The sequence below is a fragment of the Solea solea genome, chromosome 10, assembly GCF_958295425.1.
Source record: "Solea solea chromosome 10, fSolSol10.1, whole genome shotgun sequence".
Taxonomy (NCBI): Eukaryota; Metazoa; Chordata; class Actinopteri; order Pleuronectiformes; family Soleidae; genus Solea; species Solea solea.
In genome coordinates, this window is record NC_081143.1 from 18,383,862 (window position 1) to 18,408,575 (window position 24,714).

The 24,714-nt window shown below is 40.3% G+C and overlaps 2 protein-coding genes across 8 annotated transcripts in view; both read right to left on the reverse strand.

Annotated features, from left to right (window-relative positions):
- Positions 1-102: 102 nt before the first annotated feature.
- atg4da (autophagy related 4D, cysteine peptidase a) lies at positions 103-7,490 on the reverse strand. 2 transcript variants are annotated; one of them, XM_058641577.1, is made up of 11 exons: positions 7,124-7,490; positions 4,931-5,170; positions 4,726-4,809; positions 4,215-4,388; positions 3,302-3,653; positions 3,138-3,202; positions 2,876-3,027; positions 2,692-2,770; positions 1,768-1,844; positions 1,530-1,649; positions 103-1,440 (listed from the first exon to the last, which is right to left on the reverse strand). In XM_058641577.1, exons 2-11 carry the CDS (start codon positions 5,142-5,144, stop codon positions 1,261-1,263), a joined length of 1,497 nt encoding a protein of 498 aa, XP_058497560.1. In that variant the 5' UTR covers positions 5,145-5,170; positions 7,124-7,490; the 3' UTR covers positions 103-1,260. The 2 variants fall into 2 exon arrangements, with proteins under 2 accessions (XP_058497560.1, XP_058497561.1); XM_058641578.1 differs by lacking the exon at positions 7,124-7,490 and adding an exon at positions 5,892-6,127.
- Positions 7,491-8,695: 1,205 nt separating this feature from the next.
- The window catches only part of LOC131466919 (microtubule-associated serine/threonine-protein kinase 1-like), a 65,734-nt gene continuing 49,715 nt past the window's right edge, over positions 8,696-24,714 (reverse strand). For all 6 annotated transcript variants that reach the window (XM_058640515.1, XM_058640513.1, XM_058640514.1 and 3 more), the window contains 14 exons: positions 24,355-24,493; positions 23,402-23,534; positions 22,179-22,344; positions 20,959-21,060; positions 20,044-20,166; positions 19,768-19,877; positions 17,282-17,439; positions 15,666-15,910; positions 15,152-15,409; positions 14,581-14,813; positions 14,248-14,370; positions 13,961-14,097; positions 13,447-13,634; positions 8,696-13,234 (listed from right to left, as the gene is read on the reverse strand). In XM_058640515.1, the coding sequence (XP_058496498.1) occupies positions 11,526-13,234; positions 13,447-13,634; positions 13,961-14,097; positions 14,248-14,370; positions 14,581-14,813; positions 15,152-15,409; positions 15,666-15,910; positions 17,282-17,439; positions 19,768-19,877; positions 20,044-20,166; positions 20,959-21,060; positions 22,179-22,344; positions 23,402-23,534; positions 24,355-24,493 (3,824 nt within the window). In that variant the 3' untranslated portion in view covers positions 8,696-11,525. The remainder of the gene's footprint in view (positions 13,235-13,446; positions 13,635-13,960; positions 14,098-14,247; positions 14,371-14,580; positions 14,814-15,151; positions 15,410-15,665; positions 15,911-17,281; positions 17,440-19,767; positions 19,878-20,043; positions 20,167-20,958; positions 21,061-22,178; positions 22,345-23,401; positions 23,535-24,354; positions 24,494-24,714) is intronic.

The window sequence follows — 24,714 nt, forward strand, 5'->3', positions numbered from 1 at the left end:
GTCTGTAAAGGAATATATATTTTCACCATCTGATCTGTGAATTTACATGGTTTGGGTTACAACACAACATTCCTTAGTAAGAGATACAAGCGATACATGTGATTCCAGTGTGTTTGAAGTTTAATCAGGACAACAATCCAACAGCAGTAGTGCAACTTGCAGAAATAGCTTTCATGTTTTGTTTTGTTTTAAAAAAGAAGAAAAAAAAGGGAGAACTTAAACACAAATTAATTAAATTAGATCAGGAGCTAAATATTCCAGTAAAATTCGGCTTGGACAGGACTTAATGACTTTGCCAAGTAAAATCCAGAACCAGTACTTCACAAGTTAAACAAAAGACTGCCTAGGTTATACCTTACAAATAGCCAAATTCATGAGATTCAATTCAATGACTAAAGATGACTTAAAATACCATTTCTATTTATTCCCACTAAGCAACAGGAGCATTTCAACTGCAGACTTATGAGAGTGTTCCATAAATCTCATTGATGAATACTGGAGTGCAGAAGCTGAATGTATTTGGGATCAATTACCGCAGTCAGCTGTGTGACAACCAGCCAGTCTGCAACATACAACAGTTGTACAAGATGCTCTTGGAAGAATCTGAAACTTCGGTGGTTGCAGTGTGACTCATAAATACATCAGTACAATCAATAAAGACAAATAAACTACATGAACCCCACACTCACTAACTTACTCACTCAATCACACTCAGGAACCTGATAAATAGGGGAAATAAAGAGATGTACAGCAGTTGGTATCTGGTATGAGTCAAGAACATTGGACAGTGCTACACCTGACCAGTGAGCTCAATAAATATTACTGTATGTAGAACAGACCACACAGTGTCTCCTATATGCCCAGTTCAGATGAGGAGACTAAACAGTAGTTGAGAGGAACTGAGTCGTGTACTGTAAAGCACTTGAGTTTGCACACATGCCCGACTTTGAAGCTTTTTTCAAGACGTTAGATCAAGTGAATTAAGAATACTTCATGAGCTTGAAATATTTCATTGCCCAGAAAATGTCTGCTCCAGTCAGGACCCAACTCAAATAGCTTATAATACCCATCTATACAGACGGGGCAACGGGCTCCCCACTGTTTATTTTGTTGTCCACCAGTGAGGATGATGGAGTACAAAGGCATCATGTCCATCTCACAGCTGCAAAAGTAACAGGAGTCCTTCCCTTTGAAATGGAATTTTCTGTCTCTTTCCTGCCACCTACAGGTAAGAGCTGCGAGAGCATCCTCCTCAGGGCCTTACAGGAAGACAAACTCATCACTGTTTCTTCTGTTGTTACTCAGGCTTAGATTGCCCGGGGGCAGGATGTGGGCTGTGGTTCCACTGTTATTGCTGCTATGACCCTCAAATCCATAGTCCTGACAGTGGCCCTCTACAAAGGTAAACACGGGGTACTTCTCCTTGGATGATGACAAGGCCTGTAAGGGCAACAAAGCTCAGTCAAATAGACATATCAAAAAGATCATCACATTTAGAATCAGTCATTAGGAGGAACATGTGAACTCACCATATTTACAGCAGAACACAAAGACTCAAAGTCCTTCTTGTTCTTAGCGTAAAAGCCAATCGTGCAGCTGGGATCCATGCGGTTGAAAGGCATCTTTTTAGGAGAGCTACAGTGGAAGGACTAGAGAGTAATAGCAGATGAGTAAAGTTAAAAAAAGAAGAAGAAGAGATTGAACATATATTATTGCATTACAAAGACAAGATAGACAGGAATGAGACAGGTAGACAAAGCAACTAACCTCTAGTGAGAAGTTAACTTGTGTTACATCCACCACAGGTTGGCAGTAATGAGGGTCCAGATACAGCAGATGTTCATCTGAAATGGAGAGAAAAAGAAGTTGTGAAGACGAATCAAAACACAGTATAGGAGTACAATATCTTCATCTACCAAGAGCCAATCAGAAACAGATCCAATGAAACCAAGTAGCAACTATGGCTTAACAACTTGTCATGCTTTTCCTGCTAAAACATGTCAACATGTCTGCTGTGCAAAGCATTTTAAAAGAGACAGAGGTGGACTGACTGTGTGTCACTATTATTGTAACCATACTAAAAAGGAACTGTTACCAGAAAATGCAAGAGTAATGAGTAAACAGAAGAGTCCTGACGTACGGAAAATACATACTTTCACAGCTCACAGCAGTTTTAAAAAAATAATCCAGTATCATCATCATCGTCATAATATACTGCAAGTATAACATGTATGGACTTGTGCACAGAAGCAGGATGTGAATCCTGTAAACTATAACTAATCACATTTTGACCTGTTAATATAATGGTGAAACACCTGTTTAATGATTTAACTTCACAGCTCAGAGTAAACGTTAAACACGGATAGCAACAGTCAGGTTGTTCCACCTCAGCTGTACTCAAGTCTGCTGCCTCCTGTTTATCACATTGTCTTAAGCAAAGCAGTGTTTATATGCTCAAGTTTAAACAGGAAAGACGAGATTAAAAACACACAGTATTACAATAAAGTATGTTGAGTGCAAATGTACCACATCTGGAACCCTACAGCCAGTTACCTTTCTAATGCAAGTATTGCCAGAAATATGCAGATAACTACAAACACCAGTTCCTTCCTCCAAGTACAAATATTGTTTTTTATTCCCCTTCTGCCTTACTTTCACTATTTCAAATAGAACATAAAGAATGTTCCTTACCTTGGAAGCCAATGAAGTATAGAGAATGCTTTGGCTTTCCTCCGATAATTCCAATACAACACTCCAGCTTCAGGATGTTCTAGAAATGTTATTTATTTATTTTTTATTATTCTTCAGGAAACATTACTCCAGACCAAGAATACAGACATATTGATTGTTTGGATATCTGAGGCATAAAACAGACCTTGACACATTCGATGTAAGTTGGGTTGAGGGCCTCCCCTCCCAGTCGTACTGGCACCAGTATAATAACTGATTTCCAGGCTTCACTGGACGGATCAGGAGGAGTCTGACTTAGTGACAGATCACACAGACGAGCCACATCCTCTTTGTACACTAGAAAACACAGGCATGTGGTGAGGAGAAAATGTTAAGAACATGGATTTCTTTGCTCTCATAATCAGACATTACTTCATGCAACAAATATCCAAGTCTTTTGAGTTCACCTGTACAGTCCTGAGCAACATATACAGCCAAGTTGTGGATCACAGAAGTTTTGGATACTGCTTTTCTGAAAAAAAGAGAAATGAATGCTTAATATTTCTGTCAGCAATGTGGAAAAAAAAAGAAGAAAAAATAAAGAGTTGGGTCTAAAAACAATTCTGCTTACCGAAGTATGTGTGCAACTATCGAAGGGCCATACCAGTCGCCAGCCTTTTTCCCAGAACTTTTACCAATGTCCACCAGCTGGTGAACCCCAAAAGGTGCTGGAGGATGATCCCCGAACCAGTTAACCAACCTGTGGTGGGTGGCCTCCGCACGACTGTCCCTGAAACCTTCAGGTCTCTTCTTCTGGCTGCATTTGGGGAGCTGATCACTTGGTAAGGTCTTTTCAGGGGTACTAGACCCTCGTTGCAAACCGAAAGAAGGAATGGGGACACCACCAGCCCGAGCTGGGGAACGTGGTCTGAACACCTCAAAGTCCACATCAGTCAGCTGGTGAGCGTCAGGCCAAGCCCAATCTGTGGAGAACAAAAATACTTGTTCTTGCATGTTCTAGCATAACCCTGATCGTAAGTTTGGAACAGAATACATCAGGAGAAGTGAGGCAGAAAATATGTGAATAGAAAATGGATAAGGGTTAAAAGTAAAAACTGGCAGCAGAAAAAAAAAACGGAAAATCAACAAACACAAAGTCATTTGCTTTTCTGTATCGCAGAATTTAACTGTTTGGAAAGCACACATTCACGAAAGTTTGAAGTGCTGATTGTTAAGGCAGCAACAATTAAGCAGTTAATTGATGACCAAATTAATTACAGCAAAGAAAAATTAGAAAAACTGACAAACACGATATTTAAGGGCGTAATTTTTTGAGGTTTGAGGAAACAATCTTCATTTTTCACCATGTTCTGAATTTTTTATGGACCGAAGAACTAATTGACTGATCAAGAAAACAATAACAACAATTGTGACAAATTAATCAGTTATGAAAAGAATCACGAGTTACAGCCCCACTGTATGGTTTTAACTAAGTGTACATGTCGCTTTCTAAGTGAAAGCCACTGTCAGACAAAGACACAAACCTCTTGCCATCAAGTGGACCAGGAGTCCCTGAGCCAGCAGCATCTGGCCACTGCGCAGCATGCAGCCCCAGCCACAGTCTGTGGTCCAGGTGGAGCCCTCCAGCTGAGGGAACTCCCGTCTGTACGTGAGCCAGATCCTGGACACAAAAGCCAAACGAAACCGCTCCACCTCATCTGAGAGGAAGATTAAAAGGACGGGTGAGACAACAAAACAAACTATCAGGAAAAAGGTACATTTACACATTTATTCTAACTAGAGGTCCTCTATGACAATCATCCAGTTTGAGAGCAATTATATTAAATGCATTACTGAACTAAAATATGGGGGTTTTCCTGCTTCTGTTTGGTGTGAACCCATAATCTTTTTTACTGGGGTTAACCAAAGGCACACTTCACTCTGTGGTCTGCACTTGCTGAAGTTTCCCATTATGGAGATTAAATAAACATCTACTCAGCATCAAAGGGATTACATATCATAGTCATTTAAGATTAGTTTGTGTTTAGAACTCACCCTCACTGTTAAGCAAATAGGAGTGTCCCAGGATAGTGACTGGTGACATCTTGTTGAAGGATGTTTTAGACTTAACAGTCCAGCCTACAGGAGCAGAGGTAATGGAAGTGGGTGAGGTGATTCTCAAACATGTAAACCACATAGCATAGGAAATCTAAATACTGTACATATATAAAATGCATTTCTACATAGTGGGACAACAAACCATATTTCACGCTGTTCCATGCCGACATGAGTTTGGCTTTTAGTTTGTCCATCTCGTCAGGCTCTCCAGCTGCTTCTCCGCTTGGATCTGGAGATTGAGGCTGTCTGAGACCAAAGCTGCCCTGCCGCTCCATGGACTGCCTCCGATTTTCCGCCAGCTCATCCTGCATCACTCCCCCGATGTACTGTGCTGAGCTAGGAGAAACGGAGTTCATGCCTGTAGAGTGCTCAGCATTGGACACTGGTAGTGGTCATTGCAGATTTGAGCAGAAGAACAAAAGGACGGACATTAGGTGAATTATTGACTGCAGAAAAATGTTCACATTCTTCACTCCAAACACAACTCTTTAACTTTTTGAAAAATTAATATGTACACCCCTGTAAAATTTAACCCAGTGTTGTCGACTAACTGTGTTTCACCATTTATATTTTGGTTCACTATAAATATAATATTCAAGATTTAATAAAATATTAAATCTCTTGTTCTTAAAGAGGGATACTACTCTCTACGTGTAGGTGTTTTGTTATTTTCCCTATTAATCCCCTTTTGTTGAGTTTTTCCTTATCTGCCCATAAGGTACACTAGGGCTGTACATCGATTTGATTTGATTCCACGATGCTTCACATCCTCAAATTGAAGTATTGCATCCCCCAAACAAAAAGAATACTTCCGCAGTTGTGCTGCAGCTTTTAGCAACTGGAAAAATGTCTGTTTGCGCTGAAATGTATCTTAGAAAGTATTGTTTTCAACACATGTTGTACGAACTGTGAGAAACCGTTGAGATAAATTTGAGATTTGTGACACTGACCTATATACTAGAGATAAATGTAATTTGACTTGACCCATTATGATCAGATTGCTCCTTTATCTTTGCTGCTTTAGTAGACAGTCTTGGCTTGTACATGCTGTGAAGATTACAATGAAACAACTTTAAATTAAAGAAATTGTTTATTTGATTTACCTCATCTTTGTTCGTGTCTCTTTTAGTAAGCTCTTGCTGAGAAGGCGATTGAAAAAGCCAATATCTGACGTTATAGATTAACTTGTTGAGAGGTTTCTCAGCTGTGTTACACATTCAAAAAAAGAAAAAGAAACAATCCACATTAAGAGTGATCAAACTCATCCAACAAACTATACACTCACAAAGACTACCAACTGAAATAGAGTACAGCTAAAAGAAAGTGTTTTGTGACATTATGATACATTACTATCAAATATCATCATTACTATCATTATTTCAGCTCCTCAATCAAAAATATAAAGATCAACGACTGGGTCATTTCATTAATATATTTGTTAGAAAAGTTATTTTTGACATGAATGTGACAAATAATAGTCATTTGCCAAATCTAATTTAACAAAGTTATGGTTTCACCTCAAAAAAATGTATTTGGGAAAACTGAGCGCTCTCACCATGTGTGTATGTTTCTCTGTGTATTTCTCTACCCTCAGTAAGGTGAACTCATGCCATTGCCTTTGATCTGTGTGTCATCTTCCTTACCTGTGTTTGATCTGCCCTTTCAATTCATAATTTCCAATCAAATTCAGTTATTCACTACGCTATAGCACTCATGAGTCTCTCATCCAGAAAAAGAATCTCACTTCCTGAAAGTCATAAATAAATGCGTGTGAAAGCAAGTCGTCATCATGCTTATTTCACAATGCAGAAAATACTTGAGGAAAGTACCAGTGACATTTCCAACCTGTCTGCCTTGAAATTGATGAGTAGCAGTTTTAACAAGGAACAATAGTGTGTGTGTGTGTGTGTGTGTGTGTGTGTGTGTGGGAACACTTCCCATCAGAGTGGAACCCCATCATGTGATTGACATTTGACAGCTACCGTTTCAAGCTTTTTACACAGCGTCTGTGAAAGTCACCTGCCTGTGGTGGCTGTCAGCATTAATCACTGCAGATTAAGCAGTTGAACTACTCATGCAAATACACTGATGACTGAGTCAAACACGAAGGAATGGGACATTTTCCTTAGGCATTGCGACAAAAGGTGCTCAAAATAAGTTGATGGACTGTGGTTAAATACATTTCTTTTGTTGGGATAATCTTGACTGGAGGAACATTGCCAATATTTCACATATGTCTGTCATACACAATTTCAAATGGCTAATGCGACTAGTTTAAAGTTCAATAGCTGGCATCTATGCAGCTACAATAAAGGTCTGTTAAACTGGTCTGTACCTCGTAGCAGTTTGACTCATGTCGGTGTCGTCCTGTGTCTCTGTGTCTCTGTCCTCTCGTCCACCGCTGTTGTCTCCTCGGGTAAATTCTCTCCACGGTTAGCTTAGCTTCACTTTAGCCGCTTCTGAGCGCTAGCCCCGGCGTCCGCTAGCTAGCTAGTTAGCGTGCTACCATTCAAACAGCATCAAGAGCAAACGTCTTAATGAGTTAAATGGTCGCCGAACACAGCTGTCATGGATGCGCCTAAGATTTCCTGCATCTGGCAGACGAGTTACTTCGTCGGCATGGGTCTGTGCGTTTCGGTATGATTCTCTTGTTCCGCCGCTTTAGCATCTCCCTCCTCGCACTTCCTGTTGTCCTTTCCTGATACGACGACATTGGCTGGAGTAATTGCTGAGAGAAAAGTGATTGGATCATCCTAGTATATGACCATGAGCTTTCGTTCCCTCTCTGGTTGTAGCACTCACTGTTAGGTAATCTGTAACCCAGGCAACAAATAATAATATGAACAACATAATAATAATAATTATTATTATTTTTATTATAATAATAATACATATAATTATTATAACAACACCAATAACAATAATTATTATTATTATTGTTATTGTTATTGTTATTGTTATTATTATTACCATTACGCGCCACGGTCACCTTACAAATCCACCAACCAAAAAAATACAAATAGCAAATGACAAGGAAGAACAAATCAAACAAGGGCAATAGTAGGAATATAAAATGATATCTAAAAATATGTCCTTTACACTCACTGGCCACTTTATTGGGTACATAGGGCGCCTAATAAAGCACAGTGGCAAACAGTGTTTTCTTCTGCTGTGAAATGGCAGTGTAAAAACAAAATGCACGACATAATAATTATTATGTTAATGCCTATACATTGGTTTGCAAGACAAACTTGTACGTATTTGGATAGAAGATGTTAATTTGATTGTAAGAACATACCACTCAAGATATATAATTATATTTGTGAATATTTTAATAGTCTATTTACCCCCATTTTAATCAGTGGGACAAGGTCAGGTTTCGAGGTCAAGCCCTTCTTCAGACCACTTTAGTTTTTCATTTCTGCTCAGTTTAAAATGTCTGTATCCTGTACTGTAATCTTCATTTTGATGTCCAAGTAAATGCTGCTAAATGGATTCAGGTGTTTCAGAGAAGCACTCTTTGTTTGATCAATAACATCATGATAAAAGCTTCATTAATTCATATGCTGAGTTGACACATGAACATATCTGCTGTGAAACAGGTCTATTCAATATAGAGTTTTCCCCCAGTTTAGAAAAATGCACAGCAGAACTTGAAAGCCCCATTTATATTTAAATGGGGCCATAAAGAGTATTACATCTATTAACACATTTTTATTTTATTTTATTTAGCCATTGTGATACAAGATCTCTTTTCCCATCAAAATATATGCTGTGAATAAAGCTCTATGGTTACAGTGTGCATGTGTATACAGTGGTTTACTGAGATTATACCAAAACTGCTTCAGGATCATTATCCCAGATTATATTCAGATAATTATAGAGTCAGAGAGGTGGAAAGTTTTGGAACAAATGTCAGAATTTTATTCCACATACTGCACTTCAGGTGTCTGCATTGGAATCACATCTATCACACACACAAAAAAAACCTTTTTCAGTGAACAGAGAAACGTGGAATGTTTTTATACTTGGACGTTTGTGTTCATTTGTAACATCAGTATTTTCTATTTCTATACAATATATTTACTAATTCAAAGTAACTTACAACCAATATCAGCAAATTAAGTTTTTTTTTTATTGAATAAAGTGCATTTACACAACTCTCTCTGTCAAATACATTAAATAAATGATCAAACATAAAACACTAGTATAGACACCATTGACTTGGAGAAGGCCTGAAAGTGGGTAATAGCTGTATAAGAGTACATTACAGTTAAGTTTTGTTCATCAGGTCATCAGAGCTGACCAGATGACACATTTGTTACATCAAGTTATAAAAGAACTCCTTCCTATCAGTAGAATATATAAGACAGCATATTGAAAAATGTAAATCCCTATTTCAGAAGATATAGTTAACAGGCACATGAAAAACACAACAACAAAAATGAGCAAATTCATGTTTCAAGTGTTTTCTGATAATTACTGCAAATACTCTGATACATTAATGCATATTCAGTAACCCCATATGGCTAATAACAACCGTTCTTCAGTAAACCTATGGTCACGGCTTCATTACAGGAAAAACTCATGAACAGTGAACATTGTAATCCACTGGATGGCAGCAGAGTACCACGCCAAATTAAAAGAAAACTCACTGGCTAATTTATGTACTGCATGGGACATTTGACTTTGTGTTGTGTAAAATTAGTAGTACATCATGAAACAATAGTAGATAGAATTAGATTCATGGATATAAATGGATTCAAGTTTGTTCATATTGCATCAAAAACACATTGAGCTAAGGTGTTCACATTAATGACTTGATGTAAAAATGCCGAAACCGCCTATAGCCATATTCAATTCATTTTTAACATTTTTCAGACGGATAAAACCAAGACATCGCTGCCAGTAACACTGAGCAAGAGCTTCCAGCTTAAACTGAGAACAAATAACCCAGTCCAAAAACAGCTGAGAGTAAAAAGTGGATACCCAACAAGTTGAGCCTGTTTATGCGTGTCATTGCTGGATGGATCAGTTTATGTTGGTAGAGCCAGGAAGAATCCAAATAAATTCAATGAAATCAGAGACAGAGAGTGAAATTCAAAAAGCACATCAAAGCTGTGCGGGGACAGCAGTCCTGCCACACAGCTGCAAATGAGTTGCATAAGATTATGTACAGTGGATAGTTACTGAGACATGAGCTATATAGAGATGAATGAGTCCAACAGGAGAAGTTTAATATCCTGTGAAGATTGGTATCCGTTTAACCCCTGCTACAGCTGAAAGTGATTCAAACACAATTATCAGTATGTCATATACCAAAAAAAATGACCAATACATGAATAAAAACTTGATTACCTAGCTAACAGTCATTCTGAATATACTGAAGATGACCTTGTCTGTACAATAACGGGTGCATTGTGATACACCACATCCACAAACCCTACCTCAGCTATAGAGCCCTTTAACAAATATATTACGTATGCTACATCCATGACTGCCTGCTTCTCCTGTTCTTGTATGGGTTCAGTGTATATGTGCTTACAATATTTTCTAAAGCCTTTTATGTGATGCGTTATGACAACAAATCTTCCCTTTGCCAGTAGGATTTGTTAAAAATCCTGAGACTGTTACTGGAATCCTAATTGCTTTCCATTTATGTCCAACACAGTTTTGGTCATGACCCTTGGCGAGTCAACCGTGCCGAGTTATATTATCCCCAGAAAAGACATATATGTTCACACACACACCTCTCAGCTCGCTCGCTCTCTAACACATTCGCGCGTCCCAGTTTGTAGAGCTCAAGGGAATGGATTTAAATGCATGAAAATCAGCTGCTGACGTTGCTGCCTCTTGGCTGGTGATGTGTGTATGCGTTTGTGCACCTGTGTATGTGTTTGTGTGGCCAGTCGGCCTGATAGTCAGAAGCAGAGGGAGAAAAGAGCTGTGGCAGCTCTCCTGCACAAGAGAGATAAGCGCTGAGCCTGGGCTCTGTCAAGCCTGCTTTCTTGTGCAGCAGGATACAGCCTCCGAGAACCACCAGGAATAGACCCAATGTCGCTTCACATACACACACACCAACACGCGTGCACACACACTACACAATCCCCTGACTGAGAAGTAGACAGTGCTTCTTGATGTGACAACCGCTAACAGAATGTCAGAGTGCAACTCAGAGAAAGCAAACTGCTGGATGATGGAGAAATTAGCTTAATCATCTTGTTGCTTTCGTGCCGTAACCACTCACGCATTTGTGTCGTTTGATAACAACATCATTTGACTGTGCCTCAGTTCCCCCACCCTGTTCCATTGCCTGGTATAAGCAGTAGAAGAGCTGGTTGACAGACAAAACAGAGTGACAGGATTTGGTATTCACAGTATTCAGCATGTTTTGATCAGTAAAGCACTTTTTGACCTCTTGTACCTATGAAACATGTACAGTACATACCATACGACATGCATTCACTGAGACCCACACACATGTACATCGGATAAAGTGTTCCACATTACATTAAGAGTCTTCTTATTAAATAATTTATTATAGAAAAGCAATAGTTAATGCACATTTACAGATGTTTTTTACTCCTGGTTTACTCCTGGAATCAGTCAATGATTAGAATCAATAAATAACATTTTATATAATCTAAAATTGGAATGTACAGTGTTTTTAAGTGCTTCACTTCTGTCGCATTGTTTAAAAAAAAGGCATCTTTTTTTGTGTGTGAGAGACCATGAGGTCACATTTTCGGTGGGCTGTTGCCTGTTGCAGCCTTTTCTAGTGGGGATCCAGCAGGGCTTTGGGTGACCACTGCAGCTCCTGCAACCACTCGACCTCCAGTGGGAGTGTCGGACTTCCCAGCTGTTCCTCCTTGCTTTTCCTCTGCTGCCTTAGTCTGCTGGTCTTTGAACTTGACCCCCTCCAGGGAGCCAAGCTTGATTGGCCCGAGGACATTTTTGGCCACAGTGGTCAGCTGGCTGACGAAGCTTGTCTTGTCGCCAGGGGAGGCAGGACGCGACTTACAGAGGGAAGGGCCACAGAGCGAGGGGGCGACAGCAGTAGGTGAGGGAGAGGGGGAAGGTGAATGCTCTTCTACCACCTCCAGGCGACATTTGTCCTCCCAATCAAGGGTTCCCCTGTAGCAGTTAACTCCTCCTAGTCCCTGCCTCACCTTACCCAGAGAGAGCGACTGCCCATGTGAGGGAACGACAGGAGCGAGGATCCGAGCTGGAAGCTTGGGGCTTTTGGAGCCAAGGTCTGGAGTCCTTGAGTCACTGCTCTCAGCTCCAGCCTTCCTCAGACTGTCCCCCATACTTGGTTTAAAGGTTTTGTTTATACTCAGAGGACCTGCTGTCATTGTCAAGTTGATGCCCATGGATTTATCTGGAGAGGAAGAAGAGCTCTTAGTGAAGGCAGCACCAAGAAAACCCGGCCTAGTGTGAACACTCTTGTTGCTTCCATCCTGCTTTGACCCACTTGTAGCTCCTAGCTGCTGCTCCTGGGGATTTTTACTATAAGATAGACTTTTACTAGCCTTTGGGTCCAATTGCTTTTGACTAAAGTCTACCTGACCCTGATGGATTTTTTCAGGTGCTTTCTGTGCACTTAGACCTGCTTTTATTTTGGTAGGGGTGCTAGTAGTGGTTTCGACTCCAAGTCTGGAGCTTTGAGAGTTCAGGGGCAGGTCACTTGTATGAGGTTTTCTTGTTAATGACGACTGGGGTGCTGTTGCAACAACTCGACTTGACCCAGTCTCTGTCTCTCGCTCCCTCTCTCGCTCCCTCTCCCGCTCCCTTCCTCTCTCCCTCTCTTCCCTCTCCCTCCCTGCCAACAGTGTTTCTCTGCTAAGTGGGGATTCCTGCCTCCCAAGTCTCCTCACAGGCTTCAGCACACCTGTCTCTGGTGTCGTCATGGATGAGGGCAGGGGCGGAGGACGAGGAGGCAAATTTTCCCCTTCTGTCTCCAACAGACTCTGGAGCCCGAGTTCACAGAGGAAAGCATCCTTGCGGTACTCAGAGTGCTGCACCTCCAGGCTGTGTTTCCTCAGTGGACCACCCAGTCCTCCTGTAGAGCTGGGTTGGCTCAAAGGTGAGCCCAGCTTTTCTGCTGACTGTACCCGTTTGAGAAGCGGTGAACGAGGAGGCTCCGCACTCTTGGGTCTGGGACGCACCACCGGTGGCGAGGAGTGGAGCTTGACAGGGAAAGACTGGGTGGTGTTGCAGCTTCCTATGGTGTGACCTGGTAAAGGTGGTGGAGAAGCCTGGGTAGGGGAAGGTGTGTGAGCAAGTGGGGACAGAGGGATATTACCAGCTGATTTACAACGGGCAGAGCGGTACTGTCGGTGGAGTTTAGGTGAGAGGCCATGCAGGGAGCTGGGCCTCATGTGCTGTGAGGGAGCAGGGGAGTTTGGAGTGCTGGAGGCTGGAGAGCTGTTCTGGGAGGAAGCACCTAAAGGATCACAGGGTGAAGAAAATATAGATTAATATAGAGTTCTTTAGGAAAATCTAAACATGTAAAAACAATGTAAAAGTCTATATTGTCCAGCACATAAACACTGGCTAGAAAGCAAATTTGGATAAGTCCCCAAATCCATGTTCTAAAAGTATATATTTCAAGCACTTTTTAAACAGTGTTTTAAACATAAAGTGCCAGTGTCCTACCCAAGTATGACGGCTCAGGGGTGGAACGGTAGCCCTGAGTCGGAGACCTTGCAGACAGACTGTGAGTTGGGGAGCAAGGAAGACTCTCACTGGAGGACAGAGAGCGATTCAAAGAGGACAGGCTGCGGCTGGTGTGTAACAGGTTGGACTGTTTTGTGATCTTACGGAACAAGGAGCTACGCTTCTTACTACAGGATAAAGAGAGAATGAAAAGAGTGAGTGACAAAGGAAGATTTTTAGTACACAAACAATAAACTTTAACCTATTAATTGACTTTCAAAATCATTTTTAGCGGAGAAACTCTGGGACAGAATGGACACTGTGAAAAGGGACTTTTTTTTTTTACTGAACCAAAATCAACAGAAACTAATCATCACTGTACATGCAAATATGAACAAAGGGTAAAGACATGCAAAACTACTGGCTCTTGAATTGGTATTATCAACAAATATAAAGGCACATGAAAAAATGCAAAGGTTACTGTGCATTACAGTAAGGTACTGATTGGTCCTACCTGTCCTGGCTGTCTTTGGCCATGGTCCTTTTGTTTCGTCGAGCCATCTTGCACTTGTAACTGGCCTTCCTTGCAGGTCCCACTTTAATGGAGGTGTTCTCGAAAGGTGTAGTTGTCACTGTCACCTTGTTACCACTCTGCACAGAACAGTGACATTAAATGAAAACTCCACTTATTTATATTTATTAGAATCAACAATTTATGATCTCACAGAACACAAAGTAGGAGAAAAAAATATTCCCAGTGCAAGTGTTAAAATTGAAAAAATTAAAAAAGCTGGTTCTTACCTTGAGGATAAGCTCCACCACTTCAGTGTGAACCAGACCATGGACAGGCTCTCCATTAACGTGAGTGATGAGGTCACCAGCACAGAGACCAGCTTCCTGGGCAGGACCGCCGTCCTCCACATGCTGCCACCACACAAAACATCCAGAGTGAGGAAAAGTGACACGTATCAAAGGATTTCTTCTTTTGAACTGTTGTAGAATTCACTGTTTGCTACGTTTAAAAATGCACCCACAGATGCATGTAGCATACACAATCCGTGTAGTCAGTGACTTCAGCTCACCACCACCACACCACCACCACCACAGAGACATATGCTACGACAAAGTTCCTACCCAAACAATATGATGCACGCTGTAGATGTCACTGTCTCCAATGTAGACCCTGATGGCCCTAAGGGTGAAACCGTACTTCTTTCCAGAGCGATGGATAGTGATGGGGGGGCGCAGCACGCTGACTGCCGGGCAGAAGTCTCTGTTTGGTGACGAGTCACGAGACGAAGGGTTGGAGGAAAAAGAGTGGGGAGACATGGGGCTGGCCAGCGGAGAGAAGCCGCCATGCTGCTCCACTAGTTGCAGAAACGGTGGAGGGAGAGAAATCAGATACCATATAAGTGAATGACAAATTACTGTTTCCTAAGGGGCCGTTCACATGCAGCATCTTTTGCTGGCACAAATACATTTTTTTTTTACTGAAGATGCACGTCAGTCATGTGTACAAAGGCATTAATGCATGAATGAATTCAGTGAAGCTGCAGCAACATCAGTCATCTCAGCAGCTCCCATGTTTTGGTCGTGCTATAGCTGGAAATATCTATGGTTTCTTGCATACATAAAAGTGTTTTCAGATGCTGCATGTGAACGGCCCCTGAAAGATCTAAGTTTAATCTCTCCTTGTGCATCTTACCTGACGGTATAATGACAGACAGGGCCGTTGCAGAGGCTGATTTTATGACCTTGTTGCCACCTCTGGAGTTGCGTTTCTCTCCATCACCAGACATTTGTTGGTGGCGTGCCCTGCGGAGCACCAGGTCATTGGTGGCCCGCGGCCCCAGTGGGTCATACAGAGGGGTCATCACATCACGGCCAGTTACTACAGGACCTGAGGATGATGTGGTGACTGCCGTAGTAATGCCTGGTGTCTCTCCAGGCCTGGGGGGCTTGTCTGTGAAGATGTACGGTCATATGTAAATTACAGTTATTTAAGCTTTAAACAGCACTTGAGAGGTGAAAATAGCATGTGATAACAATAGTCCAGCGGTGCACTGGCACAGCACTAACCTTTTAATTAGGTATCACATGCTGCTATTTCACCTCCTATGCTCCTACCATTAATTCTTTATCACTTTCACTAGTGTTGTCTCTTATTTCTTTCCTTTCCTATGCCCTCGCTACCTGGGAGACCACTAACAGCAACTCACCTGCTCCATTTATCTCTTTCAGACTGGCCTTCTGTTCCAGGAGACCCGGTGTTGGGACACTGGTCCCGTCCAGCGAGGTTCCGCGGACCTTGATGGGGGCCTGACGTGACAGGAAGTCTGACTCACCCTCTAGGGGTGAGGCAAAGCGATGTGTATCCATCAGTGCTGAGAAGCGTCGCCGAGCACCAAGGGGAGGGCTCGAATCGCCCTCCATGCAGAGGGACTCTGAGTAGGACAGGCGTTTCCTGCAGGAGGAAGACATGGAAACAGTCACAACATGTCCACTCTATAAGATTCCTTTATCTGACAAGTCGTTGGGCACAGCAGTGCTTTGAGATAAGAGTTAACATCAGCATTTTTAATAATTATTACGTGCGGCATCTTAACATATCTGCATGTTCATGTATGACAAGATGATGAGTCATGGAAATACTGTCAATTTTTTTGTAATGAGCAGCAGCAGCAAATGAATCATGCCTGGAGAGATGATACAGATAATTCTTACTTGACATGGAAGAAGGGAAAATCCGATATGTAAGGTAATAAATTGCCTCCACCTTATCAAAAGATTCAATCCATGATGAACGCAGAGAGTATGAACGAATAATTTCACCTTAAATAGGAACATACAGGGACTGTCATATGTTTCCTAAAGGCTGACGTAAAACTGAGTTATGAGAAGTGATGGCAATCTGATTTTGCTCTATGCTCTAAATCAGAAAAATGAATTAGTGAATAATGTGTGACCTCAACAGGCTGCACCCTGTCTAAGCTGCTGCATGACATGAGTAACAACAGAGCAGAATTGTGTTTACTGAATGTAGATCACGGATCAAAGTGTTCATTTTCATTCCCTGAGCTGAAACTAAATCCAAAGAAATCCCCCCTCTAATTTTCAACCTAATATGAAGTAGAATTTATCCACTGAAAAAATCACAGCACGACAGAGACAACATACGGCTCACAATATATAATCCACATACGACAAATGCAACAGAATACTTGACCAAGGTTATTACAGTTAATAAAAACTAAGAAAATAACAACAACTAAAATTGAAAAAAACATTAGAGTCTAACTGAAACTGAATTGTGCTAAAACTAAAATCGTAGTGAAAATCTGCTTAGTTTTCGTCTTTATAAATTCATTTCACACATAATCATTTTGGGTTCATGTGACGTGTATTTATGTTTTCCTCTGCCGGCAGTTTTGAAAAGTTGTATTTGAGACACAAAACTTATTATTATCACCTTTTTGAACCTTGCACCTGGCAAATACTCCATATTACAAAAAACCAACACTAATACTATAAATACAAACTAATAAAAACTAGCAAACCCGCTCTAAAAACAAATTAAAATGAACCAATTTTAAAAACAAAAAGTCAAAACTAAAACTAATGAAAAACCAAAACTATTATAACCTTGTACTGGACCTGCTCTAAAACACATGAATAGGTAAAGAAACGTCATTAAAACATAGGCAGGACCTGACAGTGAGGCATAAGGTGACAGCAAACCTTCAGCCTCATTTTATACAAACATATTGACAACAACTGGCGCCAGTCCTACAAATATGTGGTAAAATCATGACTGTCTCTATTATTCCTCACTCACATCTCAGGTGATCCAGTCCTCCAGCCCTTGTCCCTCATGCTGCCCAGGCTCTCTCTCTTGGTCACCTTGTCATCCCGTGGGCCCTTGTGCTCCCGACGGGGCACCGAGGTCGTAGCTTTCTGCTCCAGCTGAGACAGATGCTCCATGCTGCTGTAAACCTGCAGAGGGACACGGTCCGATTAATAATAATCACTTGATCAGTTAGCTGCTATTAATAGCTTGGTAAATAGTTACTGGGGAGAGTGTGTGTTACAGTCATTTGTTTACCGTGATTTCTTTTTACTGGTATGTATTTTGGATATATGAAAATATGCATCGATCGGTTGTTATGCGCCACAGAAGAGACATATAAAAAAAATGCAATAAAAGTTGCTATTCACAATAAAAAGTCCATGTGATAAAAAAGGAAAGAAAAGCAATGGGAACAAAAATGCAGGTGTTTATGCAGGTGTTTAAAACAAGAGTGTTTATGGCTGAAATAATAATAATAATAATAATAATAATAATAATAATGATGATGATAAAAAACGCTCATTAAATCACTTTTTTGAAACCCGTAATTCTTATTTAATATAAACCCGTATTTTTTAAGTTGTATAAAGCCTTTTTAAACTTCAGAGGGAGTTCAGTGAAATCTGACAAATTGACTTAAGTGATTTAGGAGATTTAAAATAATACAATAAGTCCAGTCGGCTGTGGCTGGAGGCTACGTTAGTCACGTCAAGCATAATGCGCTCAAATTTGCGAGCTGTCAGCACTGTTGCATTGTTGGTAATGTAGATTAAATGTAGACTTTGACAAGGATAATGCAAAAAAAAAAAGGATAATGGTCTGTGGGTGAGTTTAACTTTCATTGTGATTTCCTTGCTAAAGAAAATGTTGCTGGCAGTGATTTTAATCTCCACTTTAACAATAATGACCAGGTAATACTGTTTGGCACTTGGCTTTTTCTCGTCTGCTGTTGCCACAAAACTTTCTTCTACCTGAACAAGCTTACAATTCTACTGGCGTATAATATTTTACAAATGTATACCACAACAAGTAGAATGTTCGACTGCCAATTTATTTTTAACCTTTTGTCATGTAAACGGTCCAAATTTAAATATTGGCACAATATACTGCTACCGGCAGCTTGCATCTAAAAATAAAAAAATCCACATTGGCTTTCACAGCCCACATCATTCATTAGCCTTTGTCAATATTATGTAATATCAATAGATGAGTCTAATATCGGGTATTTATCAAGCACCAGTTGTAAATAGGATGCCAGATTGTTAAAAATATCTAGCATAACACTGAATGAGGTTTGTTTAATGTAAAAAAGACAGTAAAGAAGGAATGCTAAGGATAACAAACTACAGTATTGCAAGTTTATTTATAGTAGTTGTTTTGGTAATATAAAGGTGTTGCTCTCCTCCCCACCACAGTTGCTTTAGGCTACACACAAGTCTCAGCTGCATATTGATCAAACCGCTCTTGCTATCATGATTACATGATAAATAACAGGGAGCACACACAGACCAAAGAGGACACAAGCACTGTGACCTACTCTATTGGAAAAATAACCTCCATGCTTCTATGTCATTACTAAGCATGCATGTGAGCACTGACACGTCTACAAAGAAGAAGATGCACACATTGGATCTGAAAAATACTCATTATGTGCAGAGTAACAAAGGAAAGCTAAGCTGTGGGGGAGGACAACAAGACGAGTTCTGCTGAAGGAAGACTACAGAATATTCAGCAGTGCACCATGGAAACAGGGGAAGATCCAGCTGTCTTCACAGCAGGAAAATCCAAAATAATGTTAACAGTCAGACCCTGAAACTAAGTAATATATCATGTTTGTTTTGTGTCTTTCATCGTCTTGAAAATGTTATTTGCTCTCATTTTAAATGTTGAATTGTACTTTTTCCGACACTATAAAATGTCATATTATAAGTTATGTTAAACATTATCATCTTATTTTATCTGAACAGCAAATATCTGTAACTACGAGAGGTAGAAGACCCTCACACTGAACCTGAGACAAGCTAGTTTTTTCATTATCAAGGTAATTGGTGATCATTTTTATATGATATAAGTAGTAAATGGGTCAAATAATCATTGCAGTTCCACAGGAATCTGGAAGCTGGAGTGAGGACAGTCAAGGGAGGTGTGACAGAAGGAACATAATGGTGAGATGTGGCACTACAGGGCGGATGAAAATAGAGTTGAAAGATTATCTGAGTTGTTAAACACAAAGAAATGTTAAGTGAGACCATGGCTTGAAAGGTGGTAAGACCTCATTTTACCCATCAAAGAGACTTCCCTTCTTCGTCTATTCCTGTCACACATCACATGTTCACGTGTGCAAAGTGTGATTCTATGTGACAATTATTTCAACAGCGAGAAAGAGGGACCAAAAAGATATTTAAATGAAAAAGAGAGAGAGCAAAAGAGTCACGAAAAAGGAAAGGATGCACAGAAGAAAGAAAGAGGCAGACCTTGCTGAAGCGAGGAGAACAGGAGGAAAACTGTCTGATCTCCACCGGCTCGTCATCATTGGTGTCATCCTCGTCATATGTATTGATGTGGTGATAACGATCCGAACGGGCTGGCGGAGGACAGAGTGAGGCCATGAAATATAAGAGCTGTCACTTCAAAGAGAAATGTGCATTTCTGACTAGAATGTCGGTGTCAGAATGTTATTGTACACCCCATAAACCTAATATTGATGTAGCTGCTGCACTTTACAGAAACATAAATCCAGACCCACGTACTGTCAAAGTAGCTGGTGTCCTCCTCTGACTCCAGGTGAGGGATGAATTCCGCCTTCTGTCTCAGCAAACTGTTCCAGTCCAGCTCAGTGAAGAATGGGTGCTGCTTCACCTCAAATGCTCCACCTTGTGGCAGGGGCACGAAACAACACAGCTAGTTAGCTTCATGCCATAAACAGGGACGATTCATCAGTTCACTGACTTTTTATATGATTTAACAAAGCAGTTGTTGAAAATGGTGCCATTAAGCATTTTAACTTTTTTTTTTTTTTAAAGATGTGTAGAATGATCCTTGCAATGTTTACAATGGAGAAAACATTGGCATTTCTGTTAACTGTTACTTAGTTCATGTTCTGTGTATTTGCTGTATTTATTTATTTATTTATTTATTTATCTTACAATATATATGTTACCTGATATAACATATCAGAAATATTTTTAATTCACAGTATCAGAATCTGCTTATACAAATCCATATCAGTTGGGGTCTATTGTAGAAAACAGTTGAATACAGAATTGATTTCATAAAGTGAATTCATAATCTGGGTTAAATATACAGAAACATTCTCACTAATGGAAACATTAATTTTACAATATACACCCGTTCATTTAAAGATGAGAAGATCAATACTTTTTTCACATTTGTTCTGTAAAATTAAAGATATGGTGAGAAAGTTCATTTAGCACAGCAGCAGGATATAACAAGGAGCAAAACTCCTTGAATCCACAAATTCTTGTTGTCCAGTAAATAACTTAAGCTGAGGTAACTAGTCATTTAACAGCCTACTAGACTACAAATAAGCATATTTGGAAAAAATGTAATATTCATCTTTATGCTATCTTGATCCTCCTTCTATAGTAGTTAGTTGCCAAACAGCAGCAGATGGTCTGATGTCAAGTAAGTGCAGAAGTTAGTACCTGTGCCCAACCTCACAAGAGGGTTTGTCTGCAGCAGAGCAGATATGAAAGCCTGGGCGTCTGCAGGCAGGGCGTCATCACCTTCTGGCCAAACTACATTGTCTTAACAGAGACGACAACAAAGAGTCAACAAAGAGACAGCAAAAGGCCAGAGTGACTGAATATGAGAGGTGAAAAAATGTTTAACATGGAAAAATGTATATGGTGACTTATTCATCCATTTCTTGAAGACAGTGGCGGTCTGTGATCTTTGAAACAGGGGAAGCTAATTTCAGGCCGGTATTTTTACATAAAGTCTGCAAACGAACAACTAGAACATTGAAATTAGATAATTATAAAACTAAAATGCTATAAAACTGTTTTAATTTATAGTGCATATGTACAAATGAAAATGGTAAAAAATAACACACAACGACCAGCTGTTTGTCTACACTCTTCCCTTGCAAAATACACACAGGCCTGAGGCAGAAAAGGCTCCGCTGTCATGTATGTTTCTACAAATCTGTCAATCATTAACTGGTTCCGCCTTTTAGACACTTCCTCCAATCATCATGCAGAGGCCGACTGCTCCATTGACTCAGAGAGAAGCTGAGCTTCCCCGGAAGTGATGTTTTTGCCACATTTGTCCAATCACCGTCAAGCTCACCACAGTGAAAAAAAAACATTTTCTGTGTCGTCCCATAGAGAAGAGTTAAAGCTGAGCTTCAAGTGGTTTTAATGTGGAGGCTGCTACAGGAATACGAAAATCACGTAAGACAATCCGTCATCCGTGATATACAGCTGATTCTGAACAAACTAGTGACACGTTATAATATAATATAATTATTATTGAAATGTAAATACAACACAGTACATACTTGACAACATTTTAGAGGAAGCTGAGCTTCCCTTGCTGTCTTAGAGCAATCACCACTGGTTAAGGGTTATTATAAGAGAGAATGTGAACAAAATGTGTGCTTTTCTTTTAATTCCTAGTAATGCAGTATCACCACCACAGGGGCAATGTTTTCATTGCTGTTGGTTGCTAGAAATTGATCTGATTTCCATGAAATTTTCTAGAGGGGTCAGTAATGACCCAAGGAAGAATCCGATACCCTTTGCAACAGATCCAAATTGACTGGCTGGCCTTTTTCCACTCTCTTCCTTGGTGGAGGCCTGTGTTATTTGAGCTCCCTTCAATTTCTTTCAGAAAAAAATATGTAAGATTAAAGTTTCCTTACCTGTTATAACCTGTCCAAACAGCTCCTCAGGAGTGTCTCCAAAGAAAGGCACACAGCCCAGCAGGAACTCATAGAGGATAATGCCCATGGCCCACCAGTCCACTGGTTTTCCATAGCCCTGACGGAGAATCACCTCCGGCGCAATGTACTCTGGAGTACCGCATACCTGTGTGGACAAAAATTTGACAGACCCAAGTCATCAAACACAACTATCACTTTTGTTAAGAAGCATTAGGCTTATTCAGACCTGCAGCTTACTTTGTTTGTGTCATTAATAAAAGAGGCAGTGAAAATGGAAACTACATGTGCCTTCAGTTGTTCACCTCTGTTTTATATTTCTTCAAATGCAAGGTTTCACTCACAATAACAACAATATGTGACATTTGTGAGGAATGAAAGAAAATGTAAATGATTGCACCAGCGTTAGTGTGAGAACAAATGTGTATGGCGTTGTTTGTCAGTTATCTATGATGCTAACTGAACAAGAAAAACCCGCAAAAAGAAGTGAGTTGATTACTGGCAGACAAAGGCAAACAGATACCTGCTCCCACCTAAAAGAGCTGGAGAACACGTGGGCCAATTGCACTGCTGTAAATCACCGCATTAAAAACTATGATAGTTAAATGGGATTAGGATGGAGAGGGCGAGCATTCGTGAATAATGCAGGCAACACACCAAGCCTTGTAATGCTGTGTCTTTATTTAGAGAGTATTGATTTTGCCGGATGACTTAGCAGATTGGCATGCATGACTTAAGAAAACTGAAAGCTGCTGGTAATGGCAGCTGTCTTCTCAGCCACGATATGATCAGTCTGAGAACTCTAATAATAAATAATACATGTCTTTCTTTTTATCTGTCTGTCCTTCGATATTCTACCTGATCGATTTCAAAGTCTGTAAAGTTTTTTAAATGAGCAGTTGCCGAGACCTCGACCCTTAACTTGATCCTACATTTACTTTAAGCTGCATTTTCTGGCTCATTGACATCAAATAATCATCCAGAAAATGGTGTGACATCACAGTAAAATCACAGAGGGCTTTATGATATTGTTAGTAAAAACTATGACCCCCATCAGGCTATTTGTTTTGTAACAATACAACACAATGACAGACATATACAAACAGAGCGGCCAGAAATCACAATTACTAGTAGACTGCTACAGTGCAGCATTTACTGCCCACAAATCTGTCACACATGCTATTTCTAGGTAACAGGAACTCTACCTGCTTGTCCAGGAACTCTCTGGCATCTTTTTCAATGTGTCCCTCATATAGGTTAGTGGTTAGACTCATGAGGCCGATCTTCGACAAGCCAAAGTCTGTGAGCTTGATGTGGCCCATGGAGGTGATCAGGAGACTATAAGGGGAGAGAAAACAGTGTGTTTCAATTGTATCAGTGTGTGATTATTGTTTCCTATTTGAGGTTTTAAAACTGCTAGATCTTGAGAATAGCAGTCTGAAAACCTAAATGCCATTGACTAAATACATGGTACAGACTTTGTAAAAGCAACTGTCCACAAGTATGTTCTCCTTGAACTATGAAGCTGTTAACAACACATTTGTGCTGAGTCATTTCAAAGACATAATTCTCCAACTGTGTAACAAATATTGTTGTAATAAACAGCCCAAACATGAATAAATGCTAAATGCTTTTGCTGATATTTATTTACATTTTTACAGTCATACAGTGCATAGTGAAGCATGCAACATATTTGATTTTTGGATTTACACAAATATCTGTCCGATATCCGATCCGGTGACCAAAATAAGACCCATAACGATTCCCATCCCTAATTACTATATGGTGAGCACATTAGCAAACAGTTGTCCAGTTCAGGAATCACAAATGATCAAGTGTTTCTGGCCACATGATGAATTTAAAGTCTCTGATCTTCACTGACCCCTGTGGCAGTTAAATAGTATAATATATTTGGCTGCTTTGGCTGTGTTTCGGTGGCATGTAGTGCAAATTGTGCCCATCAGAGTCTCTTTTTTCCTGCTAAAACTTCTAATCTGAATGAAGTTGTGGGCAGTAAAACCAAAACAATGAGCCGAAACACTAAACAAGAGCTCTATGTGACCCCTGCCAGGTGGTCATTTCCTCATAATATCAAGGTTCCCCTTTTACGTGACACTCAGTCACTAAAAATATTAAAAGCCCCGCTATTGAAACTCACTTGTCAGGTTTGAGGTCTCTGTGGACAATGCCATAGTTGTGCAGGTACTCGAGGGCTAAAACAGTCTCAGCAAAGTACATCCTCGCCAGCTCCACAGGCAGAGCTCCGATGTTCTTCAACAAAGTGGCACAGTCACCACCTACAAACACAGAAACACCATGTTATTACTGAGAAAGCCATTTTTTGCCAAATGTCATAGTTTTGACAGGAAAACTGAGCACCCCACACTCTTATTTTATTTAATTACCTGCACTTTTGAATAAGTACATGTAATGCTTCTCTTTTTTTGGCCTGAAATTCATCTTTATTCAGTGTAATCCACCTTTAGCAGCGTCATCATTAGAGTAAAATACACACCAC

Excerpts from the sequence above, each read along its gene's own strand:
- atg4da (XM_058641577.1), bottom strand. The coding sequence starts at position 5,144 with ATGAACTCCGTTTCTCCTAGCTCAGCACAGTACATCGGGGGAGTGATG. Across the intron at positions 4,810-4,930 it reads ATGGAACAGCGTGAAATATG|GCTGGACTGTTAAGTCTAAA; the intron begins GTTTGTTGTCCC and ends CTGCTCCTGTAG. Across the intron at positions 2,771-2,875 it reads CTTACATCGAATGTGTCAAG|AACATCCTGAAGCTGGAGTG; the intron begins GTCTGTTTTATG and ends TAACATTTCTAG.